Here is a 24,098-nt window from a genome sequence, read left to right on the forward strand (position 1 = left end):
CCGGGCTTGGCTCGACCTTTGCGGCTTTACCCATGCTGGATCGAGGGCCAGATGTAGTAACACAGCCCAGTGCCACGTACATTCGCGGCAGTTGTTCTCCTTCCGATGAAGGCGACGGAGCGGGGAGAGAGGGGAAGCGGGATTCAAGCGGATTTTCAGATGGACGAGCAAACGTAGGTCGGGCCATGGCTTCCGTTGTACAATGCAAGGACTCATATTAGCTTCAATCTGTCTCTTCATTTCGAAATTTTCCTTTCTTTCTGTTTTTTTTTTCCTAATCGTTTGCCGTTATATACTTATATAGCATAGTTTTCCATCAGAGGAAAAAAGGAAATCAATGAATCTTTTTTATGTTCGGGGGAAGTGAGCTCCCACGACCAATTCCAATCCTTTGAGTTTCCGTCCAAACAGTAAGCATCGTCGTCGTCTTGCCATGGAGGTAAGGGAACCACCAAACCGTATCTTCTTGAGGACTCATTCATGATTTCGTTTTGCATGGGCGGAAATTCTAACGAGGTTTTGGTGGCGGTCCTCCCTTTCCATCGCCGTCTTTCTCCCAGGGCGGAAACCGCCGCGTCACCTTCGAGGCCGCCAAGGAGATCCAGTCCCCCCGTTTCCGCGCCGTCCTCCGGGCGACGAGTGGCCGCAAGAAAAGGGGCCCCACCGACGTCAAGAGCTTCTCCCATGAATTGAATTCCAAAACACCCCACCACCTTCCAATCCGAAAGCTTCGCGGGCTTAGAAGCCCCGAAGTAATGATTCTTCTTTTCCTTTGTTTTTTTACGAGAAAGAAAAAATTATAATGTTTTCTTCTTCTCGTCTCTCCTATCTGATTCTTTTTCACCATCCCTTCGTTCATCCATTCATCACATTGGCATTCATTTATTTTGTCATCATTCTGTTTCTGTAGGATGTAATGACCATCATTCGAACAAAGTTTAATCGGTTGAAGGATGAAATAAATTCTGAGCTGGGTGTATATGCCGGTGATCTGGTGGGCATACTCGAAAAAACTGGCGATGAGCATCCTGAATGGAGGGAGCCTCTGGAAGACCTCTTGCTCGTAGCACAGAAGTGCGCAGAGATGTCTCCAGATGAGTTCGGGCTCAAATGCGAGGGAATTGTTCAGAATTTGGACGACCGTCGCCAGGAGTTGCCAATGGGAAGCTTGAAGCAAGCTCACACCCGGATTCTTTTTATCCTCACGAGGTGCACTCGGTTGCTTCAGTTCCAGAAGGAGGGGGTTTATGGGGAGGAGGAACATATTCTAGGTCTCCACCAGCTTAGCGACTTGGGGTTCTATCCGGAGCAGACCGGTCCGGAGGAGGCAGGGCAGGGCCCCAAGAGTGCAACGAGTGCCAAGGATTTAAAAGATAGGCTCCTAAAGAAGAAGATCCTGGAATACAGGTACTTGTGTCAAGATTTCGCTGGCCGCCCATTAAGATACTCGGTGGGGACAGATTCACCAGCAAAGATATCTTCATGGAAGAAGCTTCCATCAGCTGCTGAGAAGAATCAGAAGAAAGTCCACGATGCAAAGGATGAATCCCCCATGAAGGAGGTGTTGGATTCTTTGCCAGAAGCTGATAAAACTAAGGTGGGTTTGGATGGGACTGCTGAAATGCCTGTTGTCCCTGAGCATCACTCTGAGATCTTAGACAGTTTAATACAACCGTCATCGAAGGACCAAGATGTTGCTGGTGATTATGCTGAACGTCAACAGATCCTAGATGATGGGAAGCTGAAAATGATATGTAGGATCTGTGATTTTGAGATCCCGACCATACATGCTGAGGGTCACTTTAGAGTATGCACTATTGCCGACAGATGTGATTCAAAGGGTTTAACTGTTGATGAGCGGCTGGAGAGAGTTGCTGAAATCCTTGAAAAGATTCTAGCATCCTGTACATTGAGGAGTTCAGATACGGTGGATGCAAATCAAGAGATTGCGAAAGCCAGTGCCTCATGTATAACTGAAGAGTCCGATGGCATGTCTCGATATCAGAATAACTCATCCTTTCCATCTTCTGCTGACACAGGAGAGTGTTCTCCAGAAGTTGTTAGTAGTCTAATTATGAACAATCTAAATGAATTACCACATATGCTGAACAGTTCACATTGCGAGTCATCGTCAGGGAGCATGACTCCACAATCACCATTTCAGACACCAAGGACCAGCCAGATTGAGTCGCTGATGAGTGGAAAGACGGCACTTTCGGAAATTGAAAGCCTTCAACAGGTATCCTCTTCTTCCCACACTTCACATGGGACTGCATTATCTTGCATAGAAGAATTAGATGGTTGATTTGGTAATTAGCCTCAGTGGTTGTTCTTGGTGTTAAGTATTTTTGAGTTTCTTCTAGTTTTCTCATGATTATGGCATAGAAGAAAGATTCATTGTGTACATTTATGGAAACAAGTCATGAGGAAAGAATATAAATCAAGACATTCAATTTATTTGAATGGTTCATTTCATGGCATCCTTATTCCTTGCTGTTGAACAGTTGGTAATACTATATTCTGAAATGCTTTCTCTTAAACATATCTTGGTATTGCGTCCTTTCTCTCTTGCCCCAGTTATTGATGATTTAGTTCACCCTCTTTTTTGTTGCTTATATGGAATATAACAATTGAAATTTAAGGCTGGAGGACTATAATATGTGATTTCTATTCAATTAAACCATTATGATTTTAGTCCATCTTATATGAAATTCTTTTTGTAGATATAAACTCTTGGGGAGGCTGTCAATCTCGTGATGGAAACTTATAAATTGTAGATCATTTATGAGAATGTCAGGCAATGTGTATACTTTAATAGAAGGTAAAACTTCAAGAGTCATTTGGATACTTTGACTGCTGGGAGGATCGACTATCATGGGGTAAAGTGGTTTCTTTCATCCCTGGGTTTCTATTTTAATTTCATAAATTGAACAAGGAGTACTGGATATCGCCTGTTTCAAGGGAGGACTTTATATGTAAAGAGACCTAGGTACGCTCAAATATAGGAGTTTGTTATGATTTTGGTTTTCCGTCGCTGCAAGGGTCTCCAATACTTGATTATTTTAATAAGATTGATCATGAATACTATTTTCCTTAATGTAATGATAGATATAGGAGTTTGTTAAGATTTTGGACTACTATTAGTATGGCATGAGAGAAAAGTTACCATTTGATATGAATCTTAATGTAATGATAGATGCTTTACGTTACCATGTTATTGTTGAAGACTTCCTTTCAGTTAGTTGAACACACTATTATTCCCTTAAGAGAGCTTGTGTATGAGAAATTGAAAGCCCTTGTTTTTAATAAATGATCAACCCTCTGCAAGTTGTAATCAGTTTTTTTTCTAATTGAAACTGCCGTGTCATGCTGGTAATTAAAGCATCCACATAAATAAAGCTTAGATGTCCGAGAGCAAAGTATTTATAGGAAAAGATGAACTCTAGATTGAATGGATGGATTTGATGGGGAGATGCATCATATAGATGAATCTATGCTGGCTTTTAGAAGGGTCTATACAACATCCAAAACCGAAACCATGTGAAAGTGATTAAGGAAAGGGAGTGAATCTGAAATCAGTGTTCATCTATCTAAGATGAAATATTCACTAATAAAATATCTATATCTCTACCTCTCCATTATCCTTTTATAGAATTCTATTACTTCCTAGCCCCATCTTTGCAATTGTTAGTAGGATAGTAGCTCTTTTGGATTAACACGGCAATTAATACTAAGGTTTGCCAAACCGGTACTAGATGTTGTACCGAGTCAAGGTGCACCTGAGACGAAGGATTGGGAGAAGAGTAGAGGAGAGAGGAAGAAACCCTAACCCTAATCCTAGAAAGAGGAGAACCAGAGGGAGAGAAGAAAAGACAAAGGGGAGAAAGAGGGAGAGGGAGAAGGTAGAGAGATAAAAGGAGAGAGAAGATGAGGGAAAGGTGTACCGATTTGAACGCCCAAATGGGGACGACACGGCACCAGCATCAGCATCGATCGAGGGCAATGGTCTCACCATCAGCATCGATCGAGGGTAATGGTGTCGGCTAGGGTTCATACAAGAGTGAGGAGAGAGAGATCCAAACATGGTCGGGGCAGGTGGTGGTTAAGATCAGGAGGTTTAATTTATAACAAGCTGAATCTTTTTGATTAGCCGAGGCATCTTGGTTCTTGGTCGAATCGGTTAAGAATGCCTTAAACCAGTTAGTTCTGGGCAACTTAACATACCTAATTAATATATCAATCACTTGCAATACCAGCACTGTTCAAATATTAATGTGGGAAGCACATACTTATGTTATGTTGAATGAGTCAATCGACTGTAAGTGTCTACTGGTTTATATTGGATGCATCAAAGAATGTTACAAAAACATGTTAGCCTGCTGGTGAAATATGTGGAGAACATCTAAAAGTGACTTTCTAGACCAAGGAAGGCGATACCGTCCTGAACTATCTAGTTCTGGGCCTACCAAACCATACTAGGGGCGGACTAGCATGGTTCCATCCTTCGGTTCGACAAACCGGAGAGGGAGAGGGAGGAGAGAGAGGAAGAGAGAGGGGGGAGGGAGGAAGAGGGAGAGGGAGGAAGGGAGGGGGAGAGAGACAGAGGGAGGGAGAGAGAGAGAGAGGACTTTTGGGCTCTCATCTCCTCCGCAGGCAGTGGGGCGCATGTACAGGGGCTCTACCTCTAATTTTTTCTCAAATTTCTTAAGTGAAGTCGACAAACTGTTTGTCGACTTCGCATAAGAAATTTGGAAAAAAAAATAGGGGCGGAGCCCCTGTTTTGTGTAGCTTGCTACCTATGGAGGGTGAGGGCTCGAAAGCCCTCTCTTCCCTTCCCTCTCTCGGCTTCTCTCTCTCCCTCCCTCTCCCTCTTTCTCCCTTCCTTCCTTCCTGCCTCGCTTTCTTTTCCTTTCTTTCCTTCTCCCTCTCGCCCTCCCTCACCGGCTTTGGTTTTGTCAGTACGGCCTGGCACAACACAGTATCGTACCGTACCACCAGACAATTGGTACGAGTTCAGGTATCGGCATAGCATACCTTGTTCTAGACTATTTGATTCTTTATGTTATCTATTAAAATCTTGTATTTAAAATTTCTCTTGTTGTTTTATTATTTTGTGAAAATGTCAAGAGAGAATCACGGCAGATATTTCTTCAACAAACAGCATGTTCTTCAACTTTTCTTCATGGTATTACAAAATTTGAATAGACAAAAAGTTGTCAGCCATTCTAATAGACAGGGAGTTATTTATTTATTTAATTTCATAATAGATTTTGCATCAATTAGTCATTTTCATTAAACTTTGATGTCTGTTTTCTGAATAAATGGTCATAGTAGCAATTGCGTGGGCTGTTTTATGCCATTTCTGGCCCATGGACCCAAGTTAGGATTAATATTTATGAGGATTTCCCTATTTCTCCTAGTAGGAACCAATTTATGCATACAAAGGGTGATGGTGTATGCTATAATCTATCTAGTAGCCCATTTTTGAAATGCAAACAGTTTTAATTGAGCACTTGCAAAACAATCACTAAGATTTGGTTCAAATTGTTTGGAGTTTAAGAGGTTCCAAGCACAAAAGATGAGTTGCAAAAAAGAAAAGGAGGCTAAGATGGATGCTAGTGAAACTAAAGATTTAATTGAGCACTTGCAAAACAATCACTAAGATTTGGTTCAAATTGTTTGGAGTTTAAAAGGTTCCAAGCACAAAAGATGAGTTGCATAAAGGACAAGGAAGCTAAGATGGATGCTAGTGAAACTAAAGGTACAGGTTGAACAGTGAATATTACACAGGTAGGATAAGAACAGATCGAATAAAGAGTGTTTGAGAAACAATTGAGATGGCTTGAGCTTAACCTAAAAGGTTATCATTATTCTTATCAGTATTAAACTCTAGTTTTATTTTAGTGATATTAAATTAGTAGTACAGAGATTGACAAACACAGAACTGGTCATGGTCAGATTGCTTTAATATCATTTACTTAGTGGCACTTAAGGGAAACATGATTTCTGGAATCATTGCTCACAGAGGAACTGAAGGACAAAGTTATCAACAATGGGAGAATAATGTGGCATTCCATCATTTAGCTCACTTGTATTGGAGTCCAGCACATTCTGGTTTAGCATTTCCAAGACTGTCAACAGATTTCTGCCATTTTCTGTGAAAATCTGTACCTTCCTACATCAGTATTCTGTTGTTTGATAGTTCTATCTAGCACATAACATGTTGTAACTGATTCAACATCTCATACTCTACTTCAGTTCTTTCTGGTGTAGGCGATGGATCGGAAGTCTTATAGGGCTTTAAGAGATTGGGACTCCAGCAGTAAGAACAACTCTAGGAAGTTCCTTAACTGGAACCACCTGTGCCCATGCCATTATTCTGCCAGCCAAAGAGTGATACTTACTGACGCAAGCAGGTTGGCTGAGCTGCAGTCAGTTTAACCTGACCTATTTCTAAAACATAGGACCAATAAGTCCGATAAAAACTGGGCATATGTCTATCTATGAGTCTGATATGGGTGAATTAGGATTTAACCTTATCAGAACCGGACAGTTCCTGGAGTAGATGTGGATATATCAAGTTAATTTCAACATGATTCTCCCCATCTGAGATTTGACAGGAAGATGAAGACACATATTAGTTCTGATTCATATAAATAGTAGAGATTCTTATAGTAAAAGTTAATTATTTTTAAACTTAGACATCATCAAGGGCGTAGTCATGTATTCATGGTCTGCCGTATCGGTCCGGCCTGGGACCGGTACCGGATCAGCGTGGAATCCGGTAACGGCAGTTTATTGTTGAAGTCACCGGTACGGGACCGGTTTCGTACCGGTCCGGGCCGCCACCGGTATGCCAACCGGTACCGGTACCGGTACGGCGGACCTTGCATGTATTCCTGTTTAGTTTTGTTGAATATCTTTTATTTTTTAACAGTCAGATGCAAGGTATGCCGAACCGGTATTGGTAGGCGTACCGGTTGGCCCCCGGACTGGTTCGCCCGCCACAGCATGGCCACAGTGTGGACGCGCTGTGGTCAAATCAGACCACGACGCACGCATTGTGGCCAAAAAAGGCCATAGTGTGGATGCGTTGTGGTCACATTAGACCAGAGCGCGTCCGCACTGTGGCCCAAAAGGCCACAACGCGGAGCTGTGGTCACTTCAGACCACAGCGCTTGCTGTGGAAAAAAAAATCTGAACTGGTGCGAACCGGTCGGTTTGCATCAGTTCCTAGCCGTACCGGACGGAACTGTCCGGTTCGGTCCGGTACGCAACTAGTACCGATTGGTTCCGGTCTGGTACCGCTTGGTTTCGACCCCATAAAGGCCGGTACGGGCCGGTTCAGTATACTTTGGTCAAATGGTTAAATATTCACTAGTAGATGAATCTTAGTGTTGTTGATGGACTTAAAATTTTAACCAAGATGAATTTGAAACTGGATGGTAGTAATCTTAGTCCAGAGTTTTGCAATGTTATGGCATGCTGACTAGTCCATTCTGCACAATCAGCCATGATCAGACTAATCCAATTTTAAGACCTATTGATCATGCTGGAGCCATACTTACCGGAACTCACTTGCACCTAGTTTTGTGTGTCAAATACTTGGTATAGTCTTCAAATTTTATTGGTCCTAAAAAAGAGTACGGTGTATCATTATGGGCTTGTTTGGTTCCACTATTTATATGCCTAAGTTGCACTAATGCTACAATAAAATTCAATCACTTTGTCACAACTGTATTTTGATACTCGTCTAACTAGATTATTTTTTGTTACCAGATATTCTATGCTAGGATGCCAAATCATTGTTAGCTGTGCCTTGAATTTCTTTGTTCAAAATATATGTGATTTAATTTTTATCAACTTACAATATTTTATGCTTATTATAAACCTCTGTATTTACTTGCAGATGGAGAGTCTATTGAATATTGTTCGTGAGATTACAAGTATAAAAACTTACAACTACAGCTCATTGGAGTTTTTGAGTTCTTACTTAGAAGACCTAAATGCTGTTATTGACACTAGAAAGGTTGATGCACTTGTCGTTGAGACATTTGGAAGGCGGATAGCTAAACTTCTGCAGTGAGTTCAATTGTCAGTTAAATAATTGATGCCTCCCAATACTACTGATGCTATGTAGAGCCATAGTACAATTAGTTTAAACAGTTATACTGTTTTAATCAACACATTCATTCCTTAGACTAAGTTCAATTGCAGCTAACCAGTTGTATTTGGATTTCAGTCTACTTCATTTAGTTACTACTGCACCCCATTTAATCCTCTAACATGACAGGGAGAAGTTCATACACATTTGCGGACACATAGATGACGCTAATAAAGATTCTTCATGTATGATGGTTGATGAAGATGGTTCTGCAGAAAATGGTATGGTTTGTAGCTCACGAACAAACCCCTTGAATGCCAAGTTTAAAGACCGGACATCTATTGAGGATTTTGAAATAATAAAACCAGTGAGTCGAGGGGCATTTGGACGAGTTTTTCTTGCGAAGAAAAGAGTAACAGGGGACCTTTTTGCAATAAAGGTAATTCATATATATTCTTGTTGTCTAGTTTAGAGTTGAACAATACATTTACATTATCACAAGTATCTTTAATGGATGTGTTATAATATTGCTTAGAGTCGCCTGGATTCTTTTCCATTTTTTTCTGCATGATAAAATTATGTTGATACCAATGCCTCTTATGGACCTGAATCTGATTCGGCATTCTATTACCAGTCCTACCAATTTTCCTCTAACCAAGTTATGTGAATTTACTAAGCAAAGTAACTTTTTAAGGAATGGAAAATTAATGAATCTCAAATCTTTGTTTAGAATAGGACAATGAAGTGGAGGTTTATATATTAGCACCTTAATAACTTGCCACTACAAAAGCATGTCTGCTTCTATCTTTTCTTCATTTTTGCCTCAGAATTTTTCAGATTGTTTAGCTCCTTTAATGTATATGCATGATATTGTTGAATATATTGCACACTTTGGCTTGCTTCCATCTAATGGTGACTTCTGGTCTTACTTACCCATTCATTTCATTCAGGTTGTATGAGACAGAAAGCTCTAGGTTTGCTCTCCATAAGTGGTATTGTGCTCCATATCTATTGAAGTTGGAAGGTCATTTCCTATAGTTATCCTTTTTACCCATATTGTGTCCGTTGCTGCCGGTAACTGGCTTCTCTGAATACTCATACTTTAAGGAAGAGTGTTGGTCATTGAATTTGTTGCCATCCTTCATATTTGATGAAGTGTTGCAGTATGAAATTGATGTAGACCCAGGGATAGGTTAGATAATCTGTGCTTGTGACTGGAGTATTATGAAGATAAAAGGAGATTGAACTGCAAGGAAATGAATGAAAAGAAAATAAAGGAACACAAAGAGGCTCACCACAAGATACATTTTTCTATTGAAAAAATCAATCTTCATATATTAGCTGTTTTTTCTTTTCATAAGCTCATACAAAGGACATCTGAATGACAAAAAAAAATCCTCTTGGTTTCAAAGATTTCCCTGTCCAACCCATCACAGACTAGGACTTTTGTATTGATTTTGTTAAAAATAGTTTATATTAGAAAAATATGAAAAATTGGAACTATTTCCTAACCAACTGAGATTTGAACTTCTCTGATTTGAGAAGTTTTACAGCAAATAAGCTTCTCTAAGAAAAAAACATAATATTTTAGCCCTAAATACATCTGAAGAATTTTGTTTTTGAATTGATTAACCTCTACTTGGGTTAACATCAACAATGGATATACATAATCCTGTGATTATGTAACCAAGAAAATACCAAAAGAAACAATAATATGGCATATTGCTAGAAGAGGGTTTGCAATCAGAAAATGAACATTCTGGCAAAGAATTTGAAGAGACTTTTGTTGTATGGCAAGTCTGGCATATGCAATGGAATTGCCAACACTACTCATTGATGGCACTTGCATTGGTATGATCCATCAAATTTTGATGATCAACGATGATTGGGAAGTAACGGTAGAGGCTCTCTATGAAACTTCTAAAGCTCAAAGATTCTGTTCTGGTGTAATGAAGTCATTCTACTCAGACATTACGCGTATGTCAGGTTTAACAATGTCTGCATGAGTGTCCCTACAACAGAAGGTACTCGTTTTTCGAAATGGAGGTGCAGTTGGCAACAATTGTTAGGGAAGTATGTTGCATTCAAGTCTCAGTAGTTATTAATCTTTGGTACCTTGTCAGATTGCTTGGCAAGAAATGAATGTTTCACAGGAAAAGAAAATGCAGAAAATGATGTACTATAATAAACCATAATACTGATACATGTTAGTAGCCGTGCAGTCCATGTTATTCGGACTCATCTGCTAAGCACTGATCTTTTAGATATGTTAAAAAAATTTACTTCCAAGTCTTATAGGACTGTTGGCATGTTTTACTACCTTAATGATTAAAATTCATTTTTCTTTGCTGACATCCTAGTTTTTCCTGGCTTCTGTCACTTATCTAGTAACTGAGTCAAACTTTGTATCTTGTATATTTAAATCAAGGTGCATCATGCTTCAGAATACTTGTACTTTTATATTTTCATTAATTAATTTCTTTACTGATATATGGAAACTCAGGCTGTAATATTGCTGTTTTTTCATCAAAAATTGCCCTTAGGAAAGTAACTTAAAATGCTATGGTCAATATCAACATTGGTTCAAGATGTTGATATATTCTTGGATTTGGTATTGATCATTCTCTAGATTAACTATTAAGTGCGACATGGAAAATCTTGTTTCTAATAATTTTACTTCTATTAAAACATTGAAAATATCTTTCCTCTTCCTCTTCTCTTTTTTTTTAAAATAGAGGTATAAATGACAACTAACTTTATCTAGCCTAGGTCTATTTGGGGTTTCTTTGCTGTAAGATATTCGTATGTAATGCCGTTGAGAACTGGCCCGTCCTAGGCACTGCGATGAGAAACGCAACGACGCTGGAGAGCTCGACTGTTGGCTGCTTCGATCAGGATCGGAGAAGGCGAGCGACGCACAGTCGCTACCGGGGTCCTTGTTGGGTGGCCGGACTCCGACATGAAACAGCACAAACAAAGAAGTCCTTCGGCCGGAGCATATTCGGCGGGGGACCCTCTGATCCCTAAGTTAAGATGGTGCTCAGGGAACAAGAGGAGGTTCTTTTCTCAGTCAATTAGGGCGTCTTGTGTGCATATTCACCTCCTGGGTTCCCTTCTTTTTTGTTAATTGAGTAGGCGGAGGAGCTTACCTACCACCGAAGAATTAAGGCACGTGGGCCGACCAGAAATGCCAGACCTGGGTACAGCCTGGACATCAGGCATGAATATCTTGCACACGGATGACGTCTCTTCTGTCGCATCGGTAGAATTTCAGTGGTCACAGAGGCCCCCGGTTAGGATGTAGCCAACCGTGGGGAACTCATGATATGCGAGTTCAACCGCACGGCGCTGGGCCCGCCAAGTGGCCACTTCTTAATCAACCACATGTTAACGTCATCGCAAATTCTGATTGGTTTGTCCTTCTGGTGAGCTATGGCCGATTTGGAGACGTTTCACTTGCCCTCCACTTCCGCAATATGTTTTTGTTTTTTCGGTAAACCATATATTGGCCTATGAAAGTTATGCACTATGTGACACAAACAATTTAAGCCTTCGTCCATGGATCCTGAACTGCCATTAGTGCTGAAGTGCTGCTAAATGTATACAACTGTGAGATGCCACACACATACCCCTTCTTTTATTAACATACAAAATATAGCCCTGTTAGTTCATCTCTTGCTTAAGGCGGAGAAAGGAAAGGAAGTGTACTAACTAAACATGGGAGTGCATTTTCCAAATTAAATCACAGTCATTGATGCTTCCTCCAAAGTGATTGTACTACCGTAGCTTTTTATACTTTTACTAGCAAAAGTGTTGCACGTTTCCCCTGGATTTTTGTAACTTAAACAAGGGTCTCATCCTAAATATTGGTGGTTAATTTATCTATCGAAGTAATAAAGATTTGAGGGCTTAGTGTTGATCTTATATGTCCAATATGAAACTGACCAGTTTACATGAGTCAAATGGACATAATTTCTCTACCAATATGCAGTTTTAGGGTCTGTTTGAGGAGAAAGGAATGGAATGGAAAGAAAAGTTAAAAATTTTGATGTTTGGGAGTTTTTTAGTGGAGGGAAAGGAAAAGAAAAGGAGGGAATAGGAGGGAAAATTTTGGTCTCCAATTCTCTCCTTTCTTTCCTCCCATAAGTGGGAGGATTTGGAGAGAAAGGAATTGGAACTTAATAAATTTTTGATAATACCTATTTTATCCTCTACTCATAAGCATGTCCCTTTTTTTAATAAGGGTATTTTAGTAAAAGTGTTAAAAAGGTATGCTTTCTTTTCTTTTCTCTCCAAACTCCCAAACAAGAGGAAGGAAAGTACTTTCTCTTCCCTCCTAAAACTCCCAAACAAGAGGAGAAGAAAGTCTATTCTATTCCATTCTTTTCTTTTCCCTCCTCATTAAAGTTTTCCTTTCTTTTCTTTTCTCCCCAAAACTCCCAAACGGAGGCTTAATTTTAAATTTCTGGGATGCTAAACTCTTGGCAGCCTGTGGTTATGGTTTTAACTTTTAAGTGCCGACCCATGCCGGACCCATATTGGAACTCACACTGGATAGGCATGGCATTCATTAGATCCTTTTGTCAATTAAAAATAATGTATTCTTTCAGAGTGTGGCAAGGCACATGCCTTTTGGGCCAGTGGCCAGCACACCCCAGCTCAAATCCTTGGAATAAGTAGGCATTTCTTTTATGCTGTCAACGTTGGCTTCATGAAGAAACTAATATTTGGAACTTTTATGTGGACCATATATATATAATATAATATATATATGTATGTATATGTATATATATATATATATATATGCTTCATGAAGGTACTAATATCTATTTACATGAATATAGGTTCTTAAGAAGGCTGATATGATTCGCAAGAATGCAGTTGAAGGAATCTTGGCTGAGCGTAACATACTAATATCAGTTCGCAATCCTTTTGTGGTGAGCACGTCTTTAAAATCTTCAATATTATAGCTTCATGGAGATGTTTATTTAACTTTATTGTGATCAACAGGTCCGATTTTTCTACTCCTTCACATGTAGGGAAAATCTGTATCTGGTCATGGAGTACTTAAATGGTGGAGATCTTTACTCTTTATTGAAAAATTTGGGTTGCTTGGATGAAGAAATGGCACGGGCTTACATAGCTGAAGTGGTAAGTACATACATCCCTTGTTTAATTCCAATCATGATACAAAGCATTTTTTTACATCATTGGCTACTGTAGGCAAGGCCATATGCAAATAATGATACAAAAGTAGAATATAACTCTTTTCAGGTACTTGCATTGGAGTACTTGCATTCAATGAATATAGTTCATCGAGATCTGAAACCAGATAACTTGTTGATCGCGCGGGATGGTCATATCAAGGTCAGCATCCCGCTTCTATTTGCTGTCTGTTGCTTGCAGTTTAGCATTGTCACTATTAATAGTTGAAAGTTGAATCTGTGATTTAGTTAATTATCTGTTTGTTCAAGCGTTGTAGATTCACGATTTCTTATACATTTTACAACTCAACCATGTTGCTGGAGCTAAAATTATAAGCAGTCCAGAGGTCCAGTATTTGGACATTTAACACTGAACTAATTAATTTATTAACTCATGGAAAAAAAGGGGAGAGAATCTACAAATACATGTCTTCTTCTAGGGAGAAGATGGATGAGACATATGGAAGGACCAGACAATACATGTTGTCATAGTTCAGTCTTTGTCATGGTCTGCATATTTACCCTTTAGCAACTTTAGTGTTCCTTCAGAAGAATGGCTTATGTTTTCAAAGTTTTTCTGAATATGGACTTATAGTATGTTGCGATTGATGATGATGATTATAATAATAATAATAATAATAATACTCATAAACTGCAGACGAATGTATGGGACCAGGTGTCTTGATATGTTGGTAGTTACTGTGATATCTTATTCATAACTCTGTATGATGATCAATTTGCAAAGTAATCTATGTTAAAATAATATTATGTGATTTGCCTTTTCCAGTTACTAAGCTTGGATGGAACAATCAACTTCAAATTTGTATGCTCTACAATTTTATGTGATTTTCTTTTCCATTTACTAGGTTGGGATGGAACAATCGACATCAAACTTAATAATGTTAAAATATTGGCTAATCATTTGTAAGCTCGATGCTTGCAATTTGTTTGCTCTATAATATTATGTGATTTGTTTTTTCCATTTAATAAGTTGGGATGTAACAATCAACTTCAGATTTGTCTCATAGAGGTCGCTAAGTTGAGCGACATTCTTGGCTACTACAATGAATGTCTCGCCCCCTTGATGATATCTCCGAATGCTCTCAATTGAAATGTGCATGTTATGATATCATCTTAAATTTCAGAATCTAGCAGCCACTGCATCTTTGGCTAAAATTGCAGGGACAAAACTGATGGTGATTCATTGCTTTCAAATCCACGAGGTAAATTGACTAGTGATTTGATACTATATAAGCTCAAGAACATGTTGATCAAGGTTTCAAGTGGTGTGTCAGTTCAGTGCCAGCTTTTTAGTTCTTGGCAGCACTGGCAGCAGCTGCACCATGTCCCTGTCTGGCAGCACAGATCAGCATGGGTAGCTCTTGGATCCTAGCTATGATCCTCTGACTCTGACTTTATATCATCTATTTGGGAGGCAGAGCTTATCCTCTTGTATGAAAAGGATGGAAATTTGTCATCAGGTTATACAGGAATATATGCAACACACACATGCACACAAAAGAAAAAGAAACCCTCTGAACTTAGAATGAGTTTTTGAGTAGCGAAAGCAATTGTTGCAGGAGAATTTTTTTTATTTTTACTAGATTTTATTATTTTAGTTTGAATATGATCTATAATAGTTCAGGTATTCATATTTTAACATTATCGTACTATCCAAGTTAGTTTCTCTGTCTATACTTTTTGGTAGTTTTCTATTTTGCATATGATTAGTGTCTCCAAGTCCTGATTTAGATATGTAGAGTAAAATGCTTAATAATTATTAGGATTGTGTCTGGACTTTGGAATATCTTTAATGAGTTTGAATATGGATTTCCATGAGAATTCAAATTTGCAGTTGCTTGAAATTTATGGTAGTCTTTGATTATAAAAAATGTCTCAGAAGTCTATAAAAATAAAAGTTTTATAATAAGATTTTATGCAGAACTACATAAAATGGGTGGTTTTCTTTTATATGGTTTAATGCTATAGAAGAAGAGTGAGCCATGCAACCCTAGCTGTGATGTCTAGATTCATGGTGGTGCGAGACTACTAGGTGTCAGCCTTCCTCTATGCCACCCTTTTTCTCTAAAATTTCCTATGAGATATTTTGTCCCTTATTCGAAAACCTTTTTGTTAATCTTTCCACTCACTAATTTCTTTTATCAGAGGCATAGGTCTTTTGAGTCACATAGCTTTTTCCCTTACATCTCCCACGTCCCTGTACATTTCTTTTGCCACATAAACGACCTGTTTATCGCAACCAGTTGAGTCTCAGATTTTACCAGAAATTTTCAACAATCGCTTGACTTTAATTATTCAATCACCTAAATGGCTAATCCTTTTGTCAAACTTAAATCCTAGAATTCTAAACCTTAGATTTGATACTACTCATCAATTACCTATTTTCTTTAGGAAATAGGAATATTGCCTGACACTGACTATTTCAATTTAATTGAAAGTCTGTTCTGGATGGAAATGTCAGCTGTCTATGGGTTCTGTGACTTCTGTCCTAGCATTCTAAAGTCACATCATCCGGGAATAGGAATATTGCCTGACACTGACTATTTCAATTTAATAGAAAGTCAGGTCTGGATGGAAATGTCAGCTGTCTATGGGTTCTGTCCTAGCATTCTAAAGTCACATCATCAGTCATCCTAATTCTTCAATTCATGTAGGTGGTTCTACATCATAAGTATATTGGTTAAAGTTTGCTGCTACTGTTTAACACCATTAGATGCAATCTATTTACACCATAGATTAACATAATTATGTTGATATTAGTGGTACCATTATCAGTAACTATTGTTGAATATGGTCTTAAAAGCAAAGAATATTTGTCAAATACATATTGATTTCCTGCATTGCATTGCTGGTCGTGGACAAACTTGGCTCACTCAGGAAATGATTGGGTCTGCTTATTTTTGCATTTCACAGCTCAATCAATATAAGCATTTAGCTTCCATCTTTTACCCATGTCGGTACACCCTTCTCTTCATTAGTTCTCACAAAGCCCTCATCTGTCTTGGTACAGCTGACCGATTTTGGGCTCTCAAAGGTTGGTCTTATCAACAGCACTGATGATTTATCAGGTCCAGATGTCAGCAATGCTGTTCTGTCAGGTGAACATGAACCAATGCCTGCAACAGAAAGAGCGCAGAAATGGGAGCAGAGGAGAAAACAGTCAGCTGTTGGCACTCCTGATTATTTAGCACCTGAGATACTTTTAGGAATGCCACATGGTTTGTCGTAGTAATTCTTGATGAAAAGTTAATCTTGTTTCCGATGGATGATTCCTTCTGATTTCATATTATAAATTTGAAGAGTATGATTGTATGATGTTTGAATCGTAGGCCCAACTGCAGATTGGTGGTCCGTGGGTATTATTCTTTTTGAACTGCTTGTTGGTATTCCCCCATTCAATGCTGAACATCCACAAGTAAGTCATTATGCAATTCTTTGTATTTTCAGTGGAGTTATTCAAGCTGCATACTATCAATAGTTAGAAGGATTTATTTTCATTTATTAAGTGCCAGTATTTTGTAAAAACCAAAACAGGACTGCCACTGTAAAGGATTGCAAAACTAATGGAGTAAACCAAAATCAGAGTTACTCTCATTGATTATAGAAAATAATAACTGCAGAATGTCATCTTAGACTTTATGTGAATAAATTCCAACAATTATGGGTCTATTACATTCCAAATTGAAAATAAGACATGAGGTCTCCGAGCTGCATTAGACTTTCTTTATGTGTCCTACATATCCTAAAAATTCACCAGCATTATAAGTTGGATCATTTTTATCTTGGTCAACTTTTGTGCCTATGCAGAGACATTTTTGCCTTGTTTTTTTCTTGCTATCTTCCATCTTGGAGCTGCATGCTTTTATCCATTAGATTTTATTTTGTTACTGATAATATTTTATAATTGCTAGCTAGGTTATCATCCTATCCTCGTTGTGATTTTTAGAGTGATAACTAGTTTGTGTGAAAATCTAGTTTTTTATGCTGAGTAAGGCCATATGACCTGGCTTCCATGTATCTTTGTTCTGCTAGGCAAACATGCAAACTTCATATAGAGGCTAATGCTACTTTGTGCAATCATGCTTTTATCTTGTTCCTTCAAAACATCTTAATTTTGCTTGAGTATTGTGTGCCATGGTTATATTCAGTTGCAAGTGTTGACATGATTCTGTTGCCCCTCATTCTTTTATTGCACTTCTTTTTCAAGCTTTATAAATTTTGATCAGAAGCTTTCATGCTACAAATAATTCACTAACGTAAAAGTGTTTTTTTTTTCCATATCCCTCTTATTATTGTGTTATAAAAATTTGATTCTTCTAATGCCTATACCTTAACTGCAGACAATTTTTGATAATATCATGAATCGAGATATACCCTGGCCACAGATACCAGAAGAGATGAGCTATGAAGCTCATGACTTGATTGACAAGTAAGTCGTGCAGAATGATTTGTCTTTTTATTAGTTGAAATTGCTCTATTGCAAGTATTACTTTCAGATGTCTTACACTTCTAAGAGTGTTGTGTTGCTCTTTGTTAATGTATATAAGTTCATATAGTCGAAAATCCTAATTTTATCATAATTCAGTCAGAGTTATTTTAAAGCGCTGATAACTAAAATATTAATTTTCTCATCAATCAACACTGAAAAACAAGATTAAGTCCCATATTGGATTATGAAGCAATTAGAAAAATAAGATCAAAAAAATAATTTCACGCTGGTAAGTGGTAACCATTCCCTCTTTCAAGGGAACCTAGTGTTCTATGACCACAATTCAAGGCTGGTCGGGAGATTTTCAGAAGGGAAGGTGCACAATAGAGTGCTAAGAGAGTGTGTTGCAGAATTTGAGCCTCTCTACTTTGTTACAGTGTTTAGATAGATGCAGAGTTGTCAAAGGGAGACCCTAGACAAAGGATAAGTGAGAAGGAAAACTAAAACATCTGTCCTCAAAATCACGGCAAGGCAGTCATGGAGTCGTCCGGTTCTGGCAGCCCAGCACCACCACATGGTGGGATTGTGTTCTGTTTTCAAGGGGCGGCGTTTAAGGCCCCAGTCCCAGCCAAGGCCTGGAATGCAGCTGAATTCCCACCTCAGGAGGGGCAGCCGGAGGTAACTCCTGGGCCGCGGCCAATGCTGTTGGATGCCGGATGCCAGATGCCACTCGGGTGGCCAGCCTCCGGATCAAGGCTCCAAGCAACACCACATGGTGATAGCCCAAGTCAAGACAGTCTGAGAGACTGGATGATGGCATGATGGTGGAGCCTTCCTCCCACCACCACATGTTGGCTGGGTGAGGAGTTTGCATCATGATCTGCTTTCAAAGTTCCCAGCTCTGCATTGTAATGGTGTTTAGTCAAGTGTCCTGGGGTGGGCTGGCCTTCTGGGGCCTCTATTCTCAAGACCCCTGTCATGCCCCGAACCCGGGGCCCGGGGCGCGAGCAGACGCCGCGCACCTGCAGGGCGGACCCCGCAAGCACGCAAGGCAGATAAATCAGATCCAACATCATTAACTAAAATAAAGATAAATTCCAACTTTCAATTCAAATGTCTACATATGTAAATGTCAAAGGAAAAGTCAATATCCACTAGCTAACTACATCATGATCACTCCATCCCATAATCCCCATAATCATATGTCATCACCTGCAAAATGTAAATAGTAGAAGTGAGCTAACAGCTCAGTAGGCAACATCATGCAATAAAGTCATCATATAACATGTCATGATACATATGAAAAGCAGCTAAAACTCATAAATTCAAAATCCACACGATAACCCGTAAACCCAATCCGAGACTCAAAATAACTCAACCGCATGACTACGGCCACATCACCCAGTGGCATGGTTACACCGAAGTGCCAATACAACTCTCCGAAGAGCCGCTCCACTGAGCCAACGCACCACTGTGCCGCACCCCCTGGTGCCAATCTCACGCTCCACCGAGCCGCTCCGAAGAGCAAAAATGCACCCCTGTGCCGCCACTATTCTATTACCGGTGGTCGCGGTGTCGGAACTAGTTCCTCAGTACAAGTCGACAGGGCCAACGTATCATCCCATTGGCGGGGCCTAGACTATAGTCACGCAGATTTTAAAAAAAATCAATAATCAACTTTCCAAATCAAAGTCATGATCATACTCCCAATAGTAAAGTACATAACAGTTTATAAAATTAATTATTTAATTCTAATTCTAACACATAATGCCAATAATAAATCATAACATCAACATATGCAAGATACATGTTAAAATTCTACTTTAAAGCAACGGTTACCTACCTGGGCTCGCTTAAAAATTCCTGCCACAGATATCACGAACCTCTGATTAAACATAAATATTAATTATTTAATTAATTAAGAAACATAATTTAAACTAATTCCAACCCCTTAAACTCCTAAGTTCATAGATCCAAGAATGGATCCCCAGGATCAAACATAGATCCTAAGAACAAGTAAACCAAAATCCTAAAATCAGAATCCTTTAAACCCACAGCCAATTGTGGCCCAAAACAGATTAGGCCCAATTGAACCAAACCAGATTACAGGTCCAGATCAGATTTTGGGCCCAAACCAAACCAGCCCACAGATCCAATTAGGTCCAACTCAGCCCAAAAACAGGTCCCCAGCCCAACCCAAACCAGATCTGATCAGACCAGATTAGATCAAATCTTGACGAACCTGATTACACTCAAGTCAGACTAACCCAAATTTCTGACTCAGATTCAGACCATAACCCAAACCCATTCACTCAAACCCAGATCAAACCCAATTCACAGAATAGGTGGAACCGGTTCATAGCCTCAACCGGTTCAGGTTCTGGTCCACAATTGAGGCACGGAAATCAAAGCAAGAACAAACCCAGGAAGAAGAAAGAAGAAGAAGAAGAAAGAGAAGAAGAAGGAAGAGAAGAAGAAGAAGAAGAAGAAAAAGAAGAAGGGGAGGAAAGGAAGAAGGGGGGTGGCTGGTGGTTCCGGTCGGCCGCCGAAGGCCGACCGTGGCCCTCGGCGGCGGTGCTCGGCCAGCCGCCGCCGGCCACCCCACTGTCACGAGCGGCGGAAAAGGAGAAGAAGAGAAGAAGGAGAGGAAGAAAGGGAGGAAGAGAGAGACTGGGGCTGAGAAGCCCGACCCCTGTTCGCCCACCTCCGGCCGAACTCGTTTCGGCCGGATTGACCCCGGCCGGCCACCGTCGGCCGGCCGAATCTCACAAAAGAAACTTCCCCGAAACAGGGGAAGTGAAATCGATTGAAAATACCATCATTCCTCTCCCCTTAAATCATAAAAAAAATTGTCTTTCTCACCTCCGATTGTCGACGAATGGATCCCCGGCGGCATTGGCGGCTTCGGCGGCAGCGGCGGCTCCGGCAATCCTCTCAAGAAAGGGGAAAGAGGAGGGGAGGAAAGATTATATTTTTAGAGGGATGGGGAGGGGTTCCTCTGAGAGTTCACGAAGGGAGAGATAGAGAGAGAGAGAGAGAGAGAGGGAGAGGGATTTGCCGGGGGGGGGGGGGGAGGGGGATCCGCTGGCCGTTCGGCCAGCGTGTTCATCGTGGGGATGACCACGATGAACAAACTGAAGTCGGCATCCATTGCCGACTTCAGTTCATTGGGCCCAAGGACGGGCCCAATTTCAGGTCTTTACAACCCCTTCTTGCCTGCCCCCATTTATCAGGCTACGTGCCTTACATACAAGTGCTGGTTCTGCGCGATACATGCACTATCTGCATGGGGGGTTTCGACCAATGTTGCTTACCCAAGGGGTGGTGGTTCTTTATAGGCAGAGTTTGATATCAATGGATAGTCCTGGTAATGGGACCCTTTTGTAGTTTCCTTATGGTCCGGCCATCATCTTCTGGTTTAATGGATACAGTTAGTATGGTGGCCTTGGATGTTTGCTGTACATCTTTATGTTATAAATTATATACACTGTTATTACATGAAAAAAAAATACAGCAACCAACACATAATTTGAAATATACCCATAATTACTTCCAAGGCCAATATCAACATGAAACCTGATTTAAGACATATAAAACCTTTTCTAATAGTAGACAGATATTCCATTAAATATGGTACTATAGAATTATACGAGTTTTTTTTGTTCTCATTAGTGCTTTTGCCTTTTGTATTAGGGCATTCACCGGCAAAAATTAGATACATAACCACTAGGTTGTTTTCTTCCCCACCCAATAATTTGTTATACTGCTGACATCTGTCTGTGTAACAATGCATTTTCCTGAACATGAAAACTTGTGAGTCTCTAAATTTTTTCTTGTTATGTTCTGAGATTGAAAATTAAAACCAAACATGTTTTACCGAACTGGCTGAACTCATTCTTTCCCTTGCATTCAGATTGCTAATTGAAAACCCAGTCCAAAGACTCGGAGCAACTGGAGCTGGGGAGGTAAATTTCATTTCTTTTATTCAAACTTTGATAGTTATGCTCTAAATTTTGGACTGGGAGCAAATGGACCTGGGGAGGTAAATTTCATTTCTTTTATTCAAACTTTGATAGTTATGCTCTAAATTTAACCACTATGGCAGGTCAAGTCCCATCCTTTCTTCAAAAACACAAACTGGGATATGATCGCTAAGCAGAAGGTTATGTAATTGAAATTCAGTTGTAAATCAACATGTTTGACGTTTGCAACTCAACCATTGGAATTGATAGTTTTTTGCTTGTTTTGCTGCAGGCGGCATTCATTCCTTCAACTGAGGGTGAAGATGACACAAGTTATTTTGCATGCCGTCATCTATGGAACGCAGAAGATAATAATATCTATGCAGCATCTCGTGATTTTGATGATATGACTGATACATGCAGTATGAGTTGCAGCAGCAGCCCTCACAGTTGTGACTTGGATGAAGATGTATCAAGATAACAGCTTTTACTTTTTGTTCCCAGTAATCTCAGGCCTCACTCATGTTATACTTGATGTTTTTCTTGTGCAGGAAGATGAGTTTGGCAGTATGGCAGACTTTGGAGCCCCAACACTTTCTGTGAAGTACTCATTCAGTAACTTCTCATTTAAGGTCGTTCTTAATCAGCAGAACTTTAGTTACTTGCATCCTTCAAATAAAATCTAACCAACCACATAACCCTTTTATTCGCGTGTGCTCAGAATCTGTCACAACTGGCTTCGATGAATTATGATCTGATAACAAAGTGTAGCACAGAATCAGCAGATGCTTCTAAACCCTAGTACCTGCATTGGCAATGAGATTTTGCTTTAATGGCCAACTATTTCAGTCTTAAAGAATGAATACTTCGTAAGAGTGAGTAAATGATCTTGGTATCATGTTTGCATACACATGGAAGGCATGGTACAATGTGGTACATTGACCAAGCAAATTCTGATTTGTTCCTATTTACTATTGATGCCTGGTCAACTTACGTGCAAGAAAGAATAATTAGGGCAGCAGAATATCAGATCTTTTTTTTTAACTTGATGATTCTTTAATTCTTTTGAGTTTTCTACCTTGAGTTGTACATAATGTTCTTTTCTTGATAGATTTTTTCTGATTTACCCATGTTATCCCATTTTGGTGTATCAGCAAATCTAAGGTGGACTAGAGAAGCATGTAAAGATTTCTCTTTTTGAAAACCGAAAACTATCTTGAACCAAAGATTTTTGGCAATTCTTTTCACATGAGGCGACTATCGGAGCGAGAGAAGGTATCAACATGAGCAATTCAATCAACAAGATGATAACATTGGCTGGCAATGATTTATGGTGGTTAAACTGAGGTTTAGCTGGTTACTGTGAATTATATCCAATAATTGTCCATATTGATTGTGCTCTTATCAAGGCTTGCCATATCAGTCAGTATTATACCATAACAATACTGAACTAGTATGCAGTTTTATACTATACCAATACTTGGTACATTTCATTGTTTTGTACCATACTATGTATTGACATAGTAATAGAATGGTTCTGGTATCGGGAAGAACCTTGGCTCTTATATTAGCACTTGGGATACCATACCAAAAGCTTTGCCTTCACTTTGTCACGGAAAAAGCTGTATGCTACGAAAATATTGCTTAGCAGTGAACTAGTTGTTTGTCATGACGTGTTTATCCGATGCCTTGACTTTTTAATTTTGTTCCTTGAAATGAGATTAATCCTCTTACAATTAATTAATTTCTGGCTGTCACATAAAAGAGGTAAAACTAGAAATTTCATCAGAGTGGATTCTGCTGTCATAATCGCATGATCCCACATGAAATCCGATGATTAAAAAGATAGCATGGAGGGGTGATGCGGCTCTCTCTCTCTCTCTCTCTCTCTCTCTCTCTCTCTCTCTCTCTCTTTATATTTTTTGGTTTTGATAGGAGGCTTATAGGCAATGGAAAATACATAATGAATCGCATCGACATAATTAACTTATCAGATGATGTTGATCCATTGATAACACATCTTCTTAACATGTTGCTCCATGTAATAATTCATGAATATCACAGCAAAAAAAAAAAAAAAAAAATTCATGAATATAATGTTCGTGTATATTTTTTTGAGAAGACGGGCAGAGTCCATTGATATTTAATTGAGATAATGGCATGTAGGAAGGTGGGATGTGAATCCTAGTCTGCTGCATAACCACCAAAAGGGACTCTTACCGACCTGGTAGGCTTGCATCTATAATTTTTATGAATATTAATATTCATGTATAATAAATTTGGTTGCTGTTGAGTTTCTCAGGTTTGGATCATGATCATGCTAACTTATCCTGATTATTAAATAGAGTTATCTGGATCATCCAAGTCAAAGTCATTAA

At 39.4% G+C, this 24,098-nt stretch overlaps 1 protein-coding gene across 1 annotated transcript; it reads left to right on the plus strand.

The window, feature by feature from the left end:
• Positions 1–304: 304 nt before the first annotated feature.
• LOC103714641 (putative serine/threonine protein kinase IRE) lies at positions 305–22,918 on the plus strand. The gene is made up of 17 exons (XM_088704505.2): positions 305–439; positions 561–752; positions 911–2,239; positions 7,910–8,082; positions 8,294–8,543; positions 12,949–13,041; positions 13,115–13,255; positions 13,379–13,471; positions 16,340–16,547; positions 16,659–16,744; positions 17,670–17,758; positions 21,672–21,723; positions 21,864–21,920; positions 22,013–22,189; positions 22,272–22,352; positions 22,442–22,595; positions 22,875–22,918. The coding sequence occupies exons 1-16, from the start codon at positions 434–436 to the stop codon at positions 22,520–22,522; spliced, it is 3,108 nt and encodes a 1,035-aa protein (XP_088560631.1). The 5' UTR covers positions 305–433; the 3' UTR covers positions 22,523–22,595; positions 22,875–22,918.
• The last annotated feature ends 1,180 nt before the right edge of the window (positions 22,919–24,098 follow it).

The sequence above is a fragment of the Phoenix dactylifera genome, chromosome 9 (assembly GCF_051530095.1).
Source record: "Phoenix dactylifera cultivar Ajwa chromosome 9, Ajwa_hap1_PhDact_Kaust_v1.1, whole genome shotgun sequence".
In the NCBI taxonomy this organism is placed as follows: Eukaryota; Viridiplantae; Streptophyta; class Magnoliopsida; order Arecales; family Arecaceae; genus Phoenix; species Phoenix dactylifera.

Bases quoted from the DNA above. Each gene is read 5' to 3' on its own strand.
- LOC103714641 (XM_088704505.2), top strand. The intron at 753-910 runs GTAATGATTCTT...CTGTTTCTGTAG, and splicing joins GCGGGCTTAGAAGCCCCGAA to GATGTAATGACCATCATTCG. The intron at 13,256-13,378 runs GTAAGTACATAC...AACTCTTTTCAG, and splicing joins GGGCTTACATAGCTGAAGTG to GTACTTGCATTGGAGTACTT.